The following is a 13,264-nucleotide window of genomic DNA, read 5'->3' on the forward strand; positions in this document are numbered from 1 at the left end:
TGGGGTGTTTTCCTTTTAATATCCCACTCTTTGGTTCTTTTTTTTTATAATTTCTAGACATATCCTGTCTTTTAGTATTTTATTATTTAGTGCTCTTAACTATTAACTAACAAAACCTGTACGAAAAACTACAGGCAGCTAAAATTCACTAAAGCTAAAGTTCACATAATAGAAAATTGTGACCAAACAAAAATGATGTGAATTTTTATTTATCATCCACTTAGTGTGCTGGACCAGTATACTGGAATAAACTGTTAAGTTTAGAGGCTACAATACCCACAGCAGCCACAGGGGGGCACACAACCAGAGCTGATAGAGGTAAGGTACTAACCAGACCATCGGCCAATCAGCAGAGCAAGTTCAGTTCTCTTGGCAGGAGAGTAACACAGTGGAGCACCATGGGATTTGTATTGTACACTAATAAATCTGCTTTGTACCTTCAACAGCAGGAAACCAGCCATGAGCCATGTTGGAGGAGGCATGGGTGAGGAGGAGGAGGAAGAAGAGGAGGAGGAGGAGGAGGAGGAGGAGGAGGAGGAGGAGGAGGAGGAGGAGGAGGCGGCCACAGCCAGAGGTCAAACCTTGTTACAACTTTGTAAAACATAATTTAAGCAACTTCTGTTCTATTTCCAGATGAGTGCTGTCATTTCATAATGACTCAAGTTGAATCCCAACATGACTGGATAGTTTATCACTTTGTAACAGGATGTTTTGATAAAAGTTGGTTCAGTGGTCTGCAGGTGCCAACCTTGATATTTACAGGTGTAACTAATCACATTAACCAGAAGTTAACATGTGACTCTGAAACTGATCACATAATACATTTAAAAGAGCATACTACACAATCAAGAAACTCTAGAAATGCCATAAATTCCTGCTCAACTCAAAAGTTATTGTAATATTTTCCAGCTACAGGTTTTTCTCCATCTTGCTGCCTTTGAAACACAGAACATCTGTATCCTGATTATTTGTCCATTTCATCCAATAAAATGTTCAAATTACATTTTTTTTGTTTAAATTCAACCAGAGAAAAATGGTAACCAGTCCCTTTTTTATCCACAAGAACATTAAGATATCCACTAGTTACATCTGATGTAAAATCTTTCTCGTACTTTACTAAGACAAAATCTATCACTTGTTAACCTTATCTGAGCCTTCTTACAAACAGCTCTCTATACATTGTCACATTTTTTATCAGCTATATTGGGGCATATTTAGTTACAACTAATGGTATTAATTACTAAAATGCATCATCAGCTGTCTGTTGTGGACATTTCATTCACGATCACTTACATTTCTAAACAACAGCATGATGGGTTTAAATGCTGTTGGTGCTGCAGCTTCCACTGGTCGCCTCTAGAGGTGGATGAAACACATGAGGATAAAGCACAACACATCATTATAGTTGAAACAGGTTTATTCCATGAAAATATTAACCATTGGCACTTAATTTACTCTAATAAAATCAACTCTGAAAACCTTTTGAATCAGGTAAAAATGGAACAAAATTAGTCCAGGAATGTGGACCAAACCATGTGGAAAGAAATAAATGGTTCTATTACAGCAGATCCTCAGCATTACCTCAACAATTGTGATTTTATTGTACATTTACTTTGCCAGTGCTCCTTAGTGTGCTCAATCAGAGAGAACTTACATTAATACATCTGGCATGTCTACAATGAAATCAGATAGCTTTTCTTAGTTGGCAAAAAAAAATGGGATTTGATATCTCATAAGTCTGACTTTTGATTAGTTTTTTAACATTTCAAAGTTTTCTTTTTCCTTATTTTCTCAATGGAAAAAGGCCTGATATGAACCAACTGAGTTTTGTGCAGCTACTTTGATTAGTGTTACTTAATCCTCTTTCAGTCTTTTGACTTTACATTTTTGTGACTTCTGATTCAGAAGCCTGATTCCAAAAAAAGTTACCACACTGTGTGAAAGGTAAATAAAACAGAATGCAGTCATTTGCAATCAGACTGTTTACAGACAGCAGTTTTACGAAGTGTCCCCGAGCCCATGTAGTGATTCCTTTATACAATTAGGTGTTTCACAAAGCAGTGAACCTCACCTCGTCCATGCTTGTGATCGTCTGAACCTTTCGAGGACACCACTTTCATAATCAATCATGATGCTGTCACCTGTTACCACTTCACCTGTGGAATGTTTTTTTGAGCATTTCACAGCTTTCTGTCTCTTGCTGCTCCTGCATCAACTTGTTTGAAACATGCTGCAGGCATCAAATTCAGAATGAGTATCTATTTACAAAAATCAATGAAGTTGATGAGGTAAAACATTAGATAAATTGTCTTTGAACAGTCAATTCAGTCAAGAATTACCAAATTACACATTCTATTTTATTTGTTTCTCACAGAATCCCAGCTGTTTGGAATCAGGGTTATAAGTAGCTCCAAGAATATTTATACACATAAATGTTAAATATGAGCTGTTTATGTGCTGCTGTAACAGAACCAGAGAGCACACACAGGCTCAAAGAGCTAAATTACACAACCATAAAAAAATAAACATTCTCCAAAAATGTACAGCATAAAAGCAAGGCCAAGGGCTCGACAAGACTTCTGTTCAAACGAGGCTTGTTTGTTTCTGCATCAGCCGGACGTTTCAATGAGGTGCTTTGATTTATCACCAAGTCTGTGTGGGAAGGAAAATGTAGACTTTCACGTACAGTATCTCCCCTCAAACGAGTGCACTGTCTGACATACTTGTGTACAGTACGATGTGACACACTGAGCTGTTCACAGATGAAAAGAAAATGAAACTCAAATGTTCCATTAAATGAGTTGGAATTAGTGGTTTGGTGCGACAGGAAATCTCATTGTGAGGCTCCAGCAGGTTAAAATTTGTCTTCAAGAAGACAAAAGCAAAAAATATCCTCTGCTGCTGGTCTCTGCAGTCTTCAGGTAACTGATTCCTGTCCCATTGTTGGTCCCATGAGTGCTGATCTTCTGTGGTCTTGTCCTTACAATCTGAGCATGTTATCATCAGAGTCAACTGATGATTTTAACTCCCAGAACTAAACTTAAGCCAAACAAGAAGTCTTCATTTTAACTTCAGTTTGATTAGTTGCATATTTACATGCATGTTTTGAGAATAATCTTTCAGGTGTAACAGAGCTGACGTGAAGCTACTGAAGTAGAGGGCCCACATGAAGAATTAAAGCCATCTTTGGTTTGAGGATTAAACAAATTCTTTGAGGGGATTATGAGAAAAATCTGCAAATCTGCTGATTGCACGACTGCATGGCTAAAAGGTAGTAAATCTACAGTAGATGGAGGTAAACATGCCCCCAGTTAGGAGACGGAGCAGGAGTACTGGAGTAGGAAGGTAAGCAATATACTGCTGTGGACAGGGTCAGCAGGACTTTTCTTACAGGAAACCACTGTTATATGAGACAAGTATCACTCTTTTCAAACCAAACAGACTCCTTTGCTGGTCTACCACTGCATCAGTGTGTTTGTGTTATTCAGTGACTTTGGTGAATCCCCCTAACACTTGAAAATACCAAAGTCACACAATAACACAAACAAACTAACAGGTCCAGGCAGCTGTAGAACAGCAACTGCAATTCCAGCAAAAGTTTGGTGGCTTTGCAGAGAGCAATATTTGACTTATATTACAGCTGCTTCCCCATCAGAAAAGCCTGCTTGGTAGATTTTTTTAGGTGTCTAAAATCTGTGTTGCTGCTGACCCTGTCCACAGCAGTACATTGCTTAGCTTCCTACACCAGTACTCCTGCTGCTTCTCCAAACTGGAGGCATGTCAATCTCCATCTACTGTAGGTAATACACTGACTGTGGAGAAGTACCTCATATAACTACAATGCAAATCAACTGAGCTGTCCCTTTAAGGTGGCTCCTGAATTTGACCTAATTATGTCCTACAGACGGACGCTGAAGTGATCTTTAATAAGTCACTTGATATGCTGACAGAGATTATATTTAAGTTATGGGGCGAAGTTTGTCTAATTGATGCTGAAATAATTCTGTTGATTTGTGTAAATGATCTTATACAGTGTTCACAGAAGCAGCTTTTCGTCAAGATGAAGACATGAAAATCAAATCAAAACCAAATCACAGCAAAGTGGCTCCTGTCCTGACACCTGTCAACATTTAATACATCTCTGGTAGTGCTGTCAGCAGCAAGTTGGAAATCATTACTAAGTAGTTGCTAATACAGAAACAGCAAACAGCGTTACTTGCAAGCTCCATATTAGTGTTATTATTTTTTAAAGAAATTAAATCATCATATGTAGGGTTTACCTATGTGTGTATATGCAAGTTACACATACAATACTAATTGAAAAGCACCTCTCAGCCACTAAAAGCAACTAAAAGCAGTCAATGAAGACTGTGGGAATTGGTGGAGCCCATAAAAACTACACTTGAGTGCACTTCTCTTGAAATATGCACATTTAGTGCAGAAAAATAGAACAACAATTTATATTTGGTCATAAAGATTGAAAAGCTACAAAGACCTGGAAATAATTTAGAATATATACAAATCAGTTCACTGTCACACAATAACACAAATGTAAAACACACCAGCATTCAAAGAGAGAAAAGAAGACATGTAAAGTTCCTCTCATGTTTGGGTTTGTTCAGTAATCTGACCATCCTGGTGTCCCCTGTTCAAACCTCTCATCTGTTCACAGACACACCAACAGCAAACTGTTAAGACATTCTCTAAGCTGCGTTTGCAGGGCTGTGATCAGGACTAAACTAAAAGTTCACCTATAAAACCCTCTCCACCTGTTTGCTTGTCTAAAAAGAAATCAGCTGAGGAAGCTAAGAGGGGACACGCTGTAGGTTCTGCAAACCAATTTGGAATTAGCAAACACACAGGCAGTCACACTTAAATTAATTGGAACAAAAACACATGAGGAAGAACAAAAGGAGCAGCAAGAGACAGACGGGGAGTTAAAGAAAGACAGCCCTGAAGATAAAACACCACTTTGGAAGTTAGAAAATAGAAATTAAGGCCTCAAGGGAAAAAGCCAGAATCTTGCATATACCCATCATCCTCCTGTCACTGCATGGAGTCAAACTGCTGTCAGACTGATGAAAGAGTGAAAGAGACACACACAGCCCCTGAGAAAGGTTAGTGTCATCCTGCTGCTAACCTGTAACCCCTGGTAACAGGGGAGGACAGCCTCCTGCTGCCTTCACATCATACAGGCAGAGCTGCACACTTAGTGGATAAATGTTTTAAAGGGATAATTCACCCATAAAGTTGAAAATTCAGTCATTATATATTCACCCTCATGCCGACTGAAGGTCGGGTTAAGTTTTTTTAGTCCACAAAACACTGCTTAACTTTCACAGGAAAAGTGCTTCAGAATCTCCCAAAAATGTTTGGAACGTAAAAAAAAACAACATAAAATGCATCCACACTGCTTGTCTGGTGTAATCCAATTCTCCTAAAGCCCCAACATGACAAGTTGACTAGGAAAATTTATTTACACTTATGTTCTTAGCCTGAATCTTCACTGTAGCCACGTTCACATGCACAACGTCTGAACTGGGTGGGTGGGTTGTGACGGTGTGCAAACGGCATGTTGGGACATTAGGATACTTGGATTATGCCAGATAAGCAGTATGGAGGCATTTTATGTTTTTTTATGTTTTTATGAAAATTGGTCACCATTCACTTCCACTGTTTGGGAGATTCTGCAACACTGTTTTCCTGTGAAACTTCAGCAGTGATTTGCAGACTAAGAAAAGAAGACCTTTATAAACACAAGAGTGAGTAGATAATGACTGAATTTTCAAGTTTGGGTGAACTATCCCTTTAAGGTGGAACAAGGTTAGGACACACTGCAGGGTTAACAGTGTTTTTAAATAAACTGTTCATACTGCATGTAGTGCAGTGATGTGAACGCAGCATCATGCTGTCCTACAAGGCTCCCTGCTGCATAACACACACCACCAGCTTACACACTGCTCTTTCTTTGACAGTTAAATAACATCCGCTCTGGTCCTGGTCCATCAGGAGGAAATGACATCATGTCCCGGGCCTGACTGGTTTACACTAGTAAACCTGGTCTTGTGTACCATATTAATCTCAGGTCCCATCACAAGAAGGTGCAACTGGTGTCAGACAGGCAGCATCAGGGCCGGCAGGCCTCAGTACTGCTAAAGGGTGGCAAGTACCCTGAGGAAGGAGATGACAAGGACACAAAACGACTGTCCAACACCAAAGACGAGAGCCTCTAAAGAGATCATCCTCTTCCCTGCTGCCTTGTAGACACCTGCTATGGCTGCACCTTAGAGAAAGAGAACAACACAAGTTAATTATTACCTCTGACCTGATGTCCCAAGACGGGTTTTTAAACTAGTAATTATTAACCTCAAGACTTTGCCTAACACTTTTCAAGTACAAAATTACTACCCCCCTACTATTTTCTAAGAAAAGCTGAGGCCTGAGCAATAAGTCTCAAAGAGTCAGAAGATCATGTCACGTACTGTCCAAGTTTAACTTCATTTATACCAATAATTTAAGCTGATCAGCTTCATAATTGTGAACAGGACCTTGAGAAATTTAATGATATGGCTTGTGTGTGGAAATTTAGAGGCTCTACCTGTCATTTCAATGTGCCAAATACATACTTTACCAACACTGCACAGCTTAGGCCAGTCATTCCCAAAGACAAGGTCGGGATTCACAGGTGGGTCACACAAGATTTTATTTGCCCCCAAGATTTGTTGATAAGGCCTATTGTGAACTGGGTCATATTGATTTGTCATTTGTCACATGGAAAACACTGTCTTAGGCTTCTATATTCCTACATTTAGTTTAACTATGTAAAAAGAGCTTCTTATGCACAGAAAGCTCTAAGTGAATTAAGCTCTAGCTTGTCTTATTGCACTAGGTCATTTAGACAAATAAAGTAAAGTACTAGATGGATTGAAACATGACACAGGCAGAAGACTTACTGGTGAGGACTCCCCCACAAACTGGCCCCACGATGCCCATGAGGAGGATGGCGATGGGCATGAATCGGGCCATCTTGTGCTGGCGCAGTGTGGCGAGGGAGAGCAGAGCTGCAGGCAGGTGGAAGACCAGAGAGGAGACCGCTGCCCACAGAAACACTCCATACCACATCTCTGGACAAACACACAATCATTCAGTCACACATGACTTCATGCCAGTCACAGTACACATCATAAACAGTTCCACAGGATATTAGGACCTATTTTCTTTGCACTAAACTACACCTGCCAGCCATATTTCACTGCACAGATGGACAAGAGGCTACAGCTCAGCTGAGGAGAAGGCCATTAATGTTTACATTAGCGCTGCACAATTAATCGCAATATGGCCAAGTGCAATATCCAAATCACAAACTTTTGAAAAAGGAAAAATGTGTGAGAAAACAATATTATAATGAGGATCTGTAGTGCTGCAGAGATGACCTGTCCTAACAATCTTGTTGTCCCGATGAAAGAAAACATGTTTGTTTGGTACAGACCACAATAAATATCACATCATCGCAATTTCATTTTTTATTTGTGAACTTGAAATTTGTAATGCAAAACTGATCATTTCCACTGATTGTATCGCATATTGCAGTCCAATTTCAGTCAAACTAATCACAATTTCTTTTCTTTTTTAACCAATTCACACAGTACCATCCTAAGCAAGAACCTCTCCTTCATGAGTAAATGCACACTTCTGCACAGTGATGCAGTTGACAGGTGTAGTTCAGTTGAATGAAAATAGTCCCTACATGAAACTGCTCACAAGGTCTGTATATTTTTTTGGCGCTTTGAGCACCAAAAGCCAAGTGCCATCTGGTTCCAGCATATAAGATATTTGGCTGATATCTCCAAACTCTGCAACTCACACCAAAATTATCTAGATGGGAAAAATGTGTATTGTTGTTTTTGGGTGAACTGCCCCTCTAATAAGTGAACTGGCTGCTAATCCCTTTACAAAGCCAGTATACACTTGCAAGCTTCAGAAAAGCAGTTTTCTGCAGCACACTTTCATGCAGTTGTATCTTACATAGCTAACCAAAACATGTGTAGGAGGTGTAGCGTCACCCTGACTGTAAATCATGTCAATCTCTGTCACTGACATGACTACAAGCTACTACTCAGTCCTACATTCTGTGAAGGAGAGTTTAGACAGAGGGTTAGCCTACTAAATCAAATTAACTTGTTGCCCATTCACCTATTATAGAAAAGAATACATACAGCAGTTCACACAGTGAACTTCATATTGTGCTGGGATGGCCCACAATAGAAAAGCATGTGATACAATATTCTATTGCACTAATTTCAAAGATTCAAAAGTTTCAAAAGCTAGTTAGTATTAAGGACAAATTGTTATTAGTATGTGAAAAACATCAAGTTAACATAAGAATAAGAGATAAAACAAAAATCATTATATAATATCAAAACTAAAAACTGAAATGGGAAGGCGGACTTTCATTTTCAGAACTGTTAAATTATGGAATTTATTACGAAAACTCACTCGAGCAGTGCGGCAATTGGATTGCTGATTGCAAGATTTTCAGTTTTAAATGTTATTATCATCACAGTATCGTGTTGTCAACAAGTTTGTTGAGTATTGGTATTTCATATGAATGGATATTTCTTTTGGATGAATGTCTGTATATATGCAAGCACATCTTAATTATTGTATGCTTAATTGTTTTTAAATTCTTTAAAATTTAAACTATTGAGCGATTAGCCAATGGATTTAAGAGATCCAAATAAAACTCTCCCTTCAGTTTTCCTGCAGTAACTTAATCAGGAAAGTTCCCACACAAAAACACAGCCAAGAACAATGCAAAATAACCCTACTATAATAGTTATAATGATAATGTAATAGAACTACGTTTGACATGCTTAATTCAATTTACGCACTCAGAAATAAACACCACAGATTTTATTAAAAATCGGCTGGAACAAATCAGACAACAACAACAACAAATACAACAGCTGAGATAAAGCCGGAAGTTAGCTAACTGCTAAATTCACCAAAACGATGCTAACAGCTAACTTACAGGGATAACGTTACATGTTCACAGGAATGGACACATTTACGTTTCCCACGTTCGTTAAAAGGGAAACTTGGTGTGATATTCACCTTCTAAAGAACATCTGTGCCCAGTATTTTAGCAGTGAAGCACAGCAGTGTGTGTAGCTAACAGCTAGCCAACATCAGCCCACCTGAGAAGTCGCTGAGAGACGTGTCGTTCCCTCGGTGTGTGCCATTTTTCCTCGGCACTAAATTCAATCCGAGGATCTGCTGAACAAAACCTATCTCACTATACCTATCGTGCATGTCTCACACAGATACTAGACACCGCATGAAGGACAGATGGGCAGTAGACGTGGAAAACCATGAGAGAGGCGATAGGGGATTTGCCAAGACTCGAGCTTGACGCAAGACAAGTTAGCATCAAGCTAGCTGCTGGGCTAGCTGTCAACACAACTTGTTTTGACGTCATTCACAGATATATTCGCCCCGACTTTAGACTGTCAGGAATAATTGATGCCGCACGAATATTTTTATACCCCAATTGGACAATAAATAAGTTGCTCATAATACCACAGATCAATGCACCAGAACATGGACAATACATATTAATGCCAGTGGTCTAGTTAGAAACTTCCGTCATTGAAGGATTAATGGAGAAGTGGATTTATACGTTGCCTGAGAGGCCTTGCCCAGGGAAAAATGTGGTCTCAACAAGGCACACAGACGGGGACAAAGTGGAACAAGAGAGGTCATTAACAACCTCAGTGCAAATCTCCCCTCTTAGTATTTTTAATTTCAAGTTTACAACTACAAATGTTTCTTTCACTCACTCATAGGCTAATCATTTGCATTTATATATATCTAAAGATCCAAATTGTCTTTGGATTGAATAGTTCACCCAAATCTTTGGAACATCTTTTTGCAAAACTCAGTAGGCTTACGGGGTTAACAATTTCATGCAAATAAACATCAGTATTAGGGAATTGTTGTACTTCTTACAGGAAATTAAAACACATTTGGTTTTTGGTTTTTTTCAACATCTTTTTTATTTCCAGATAGTGTAAACTGAGTTTCCACATGTCCCCAATCCCGTCCCTCCCCCCTCATAGACCCAAAGACAACGAAAACAAAGCAAGCAAGCAAAAGAGCAAATAATGGAAAAAATAATATAAAAAGCCCCCACTAAAAAAGTACATTTAGAACTGCACAGAACAAAACAAAACTGACTAAATAAATACATTTTGAAAGATGACACAAAAGCGGTGCCAATATTAATGCTAACAATAACTTAATAATCCATAATTTATGTTATGTGTATAAAGGCTCTAGGCCATGAAGTCCAGGTTAAAAAAAAGTCAAGAAATACTCCTCTTGAAAAGAAAATAATGGAGACCAGAGTTCTTGAAAGATATGTCCCCAATTATTTTGTCTAAAGTCAATATCTTTAATGGTAGGAGTTGTGATAACTGGTCCAGGAACAGCTGAAAAGTAGGAGGGGATTCTTTTTTTTTTTTCAAAATAAAAGAATACATTTCTTTGCTAAATATGTTATGGAAATTAATAGGCTGCATTTTTATTTTATCTAATTGTATATCTGGTGTATCACTTAATAAATACAAACTAAGCTGGTCAGCTAAACACATGCAATTGTTTACACCAGAACATTTACTTTTTAAAGAGATAGTTCACCCAAAAATGAAAATTCAGTCATTATCTATTTACTCTAATATTGATTGAGGGTCAGATTTATGTTGTTAGTCCACATAACACTGCTTGAGTTTCACAGGAAAACAGTGTTACAGAATCTCCCAAACAATGGAAGTGAATAGTGACCAAAAAACTAAATCCAGCAAGAGGGAGGAGATAATGACCGAATTTTCATTTTTGGATGAACTATCCCTTTAAGGTATTAACAAAATTCTTATTTAATAAAAATAAATAGTAATCAAATATTAGCTATTTTTAACTTTGACGGTACAAGTATATATATATATTTTTTTAATAAAAATGAAGCTTTGCCTTGATAAAGGATAACATACTTTTTCATTACTAAATGATTTCGTAAAACATTTAACAAACCTTTAAAGACCAGTGTGTAAGATTTAATTCCATGTAGCATCAAATCAAAGCTACAAATCTCATGAAAGAACTATTCTGGGCTACTGCAGGACCATGGTGGTGAAACGTTGTGACCTCCATGGAGGAGGGCCTGCACCCTCTGTAGACGAAAGGACTCATTATAAAGTGGTGAAAACAACAATTCTTACCGTCAGACGATTACACACAAATGAAAACATACTTAAGAATACTATGTTCCATTTAAGCTGTATTCTGACGACTGATCTCTGTAAATCTTACACACAGACCTTCAACATACGCTCCAAGTTTTGTTTGGGTTCAGCTTACACCTTCAATTATCTTCAAAATAAAATAAATGAATAAAATTACTGACCTTTTCCAGGTTTTCTGTGATTGCAAGAACTTGCAGTGGTGTGGACATCTGCTCTTCAACTGCAGCCACCATCAAAATCCATAACTGCTTCGTGGTCCACCTTTTCTCAAACTTGCATTTTAAGATTGACACTGGACTGGAATAACTACCATGTAATGCAGTTTTATAGCAAACATAAACGCAGAATCCAATGAAATATGCAAAGAGATGACGTAAACATGGCTAATGGTATGGAGATACAACAGAGTGCCTGATGTTCCCCTGTCTGGGAATAAGCTTTCAATGTCCTATAATGGGAATATTCCAGAAACAATCTCTGGGATTGTGCAACAGGTTTAGTCATGACAGACAAGCCCAATAAACCATCTACAGAGACCAATTAGCTTCAGAAATTAAGATGAAATTTAATTAATAGTCAAAAAAGTGGGGTTAAGTTGTACCATCATATATAAATACCTTCATCCCTTTCCATTTACTTGAACAGAAAACTTACAAAACCAGTTTCTATGGAACCAAATCCCAACCAGTGAATCGTGTGTTGTCAAGATGAAAACAACCTGTCACATCAGGTGAGGGGAAACAAAGGGCTTCCATGGAGAGAAGAGAGAAAGAAGGCTGCAGATGAGTGACTTCTAGCAACATATACATAAATCATTTAAATCCCAGCTGCAGGTAGATGCATTGGTAACTGGCCTATTGAGGGCTCAGTGCCAAAATTAATTTAATGTGGACGGATACTCAGCAGTAATGCTGCAACAAATCTGCTGCCAATTAAAATTAGCTGTTCATTTTTTTTAGATTCAATTTTGCCAATCACAATAGTTGGTCCTTTATTTATATGTGTATTATATTTATAAAGAAAGTAAAGCATCAAGGAGTTCAAGTGACAGATTTTCTTCAAGAATTGGTGACGCTAAAAGGCCATTTACACAGAAACAACTACAATTTTCAACATAACCAAGGCAGGTTTTAAGTTGGTTTGAAGAGTCTGAAATGTCAAATTTCCAAGTCAATCCAACACCCCGTGAAGGCGAGCTTTTAGGTATAGGTGGTGAATCAAAGAAAAAAAAAATGGAGGTGGAACAAGGGTGTTTTGAGACTGACAACAGCACTAAAACATGTCTAACTCATGAATGATTTACTCGAACTGCAAAACACAAGGAGTGTGCTACTTTGGTTACTGCTGAGAAGATAAAATACAGGAAGGAAGGAAGCTGAAGTCGTACATTTGAAGGCTTATCAGATGCAAAAACACCGCACAGCACGGATTTTACAACTCTGAAAGTTATCACTGTGGCAATCAATTTATCACTATCTCAACAATTAGCAGGTAAACAGGAGAATTTCACTGTTCACCTTACAATCTACTGGGGATGTGCACATGCACTGATTTCACTGGCCAACACAGGCCTTGATTCCACCTGGGATTAACATGCATCTTGGGTGATCTAGTCACAGGTGGACAGTCTTTACAATAAGTGTGAATGCATCAATGAGATCCCATCACTCAGATCATGTGTGGCCACAGTCTCTTAACAGCGTATACGCAAACATTTCCTGGGACACACTGAAGGGCCGCCTACTCAGACATTCTCTGCTTAAGTGGAATTATGTATTCATTTGTGCACGGCATCATTTTCAAGTGCAAAACAAAAAGAAACCACATCAGGGAAAATGGTTTCTCGTGAAAGGAGAACACATGAAACAAGTACTCCAATTTCCATATGGGGTGAAGAGTCAGTTATGAGGAGATTTCAAAAAAAGAAGTTGGTGACTGGTTACACTTGTGATGGCAATGCCAGC

The 13,264-nt window shown here is 38.4% G+C and overlaps 1 protein-coding gene across 2 annotated transcripts; it reads right to left on the minus strand.

The window, feature by feature from the left end:
- Window positions 1-891: 891 nt before the first annotated feature.
- tmem170a (transmembrane protein 170A) lies at window positions 892-9,465 on the minus strand. 2 transcript variants are annotated; one of them, XM_084734420.1, is made up of 4 exons: window positions 9,198-9,465; window positions 6,954-7,124; window positions 6,269-6,283; window positions 892-1,356 (listed from the first exon to the last, which is right to left on the minus strand). In XM_084734420.1, exons 1-4 carry the CDS (start codon window positions 9,310-9,312, stop codon window positions 1,319-1,321), a joined length of 339 nt encoding a protein of 112 aa, XP_084590546.1. In that variant the 5' UTR covers window positions 9,313-9,465; the 3' UTR covers window positions 892-1,318. The 2 variants fall into 2 exon arrangements, with proteins under 2 accessions (XP_084590546.1, XP_084590545.1); XM_084734419.1 differs by lacking the exon at window positions 892-1,356 and having other exon boundaries at window positions 5,704-6,283; window positions 9,198-9,464.
- Between the last annotated feature and the right edge of the window lie 3,799 nt (window positions 9,466-13,264).

The sequence above is a fragment of the Lutjanus erythropterus genome, chromosome 13 (genome assembly GCF_056507025.1).
Source record: "Lutjanus erythropterus isolate fLutEry1 chromosome 13, fLutEry1.hap2, whole genome shotgun sequence".
Classification (NCBI taxonomy): domain Eukaryota; kingdom Metazoa; phylum Chordata; class Actinopteri; order Lutjaniformes; family Lutjanidae; genus Lutjanus; species Lutjanus erythropterus.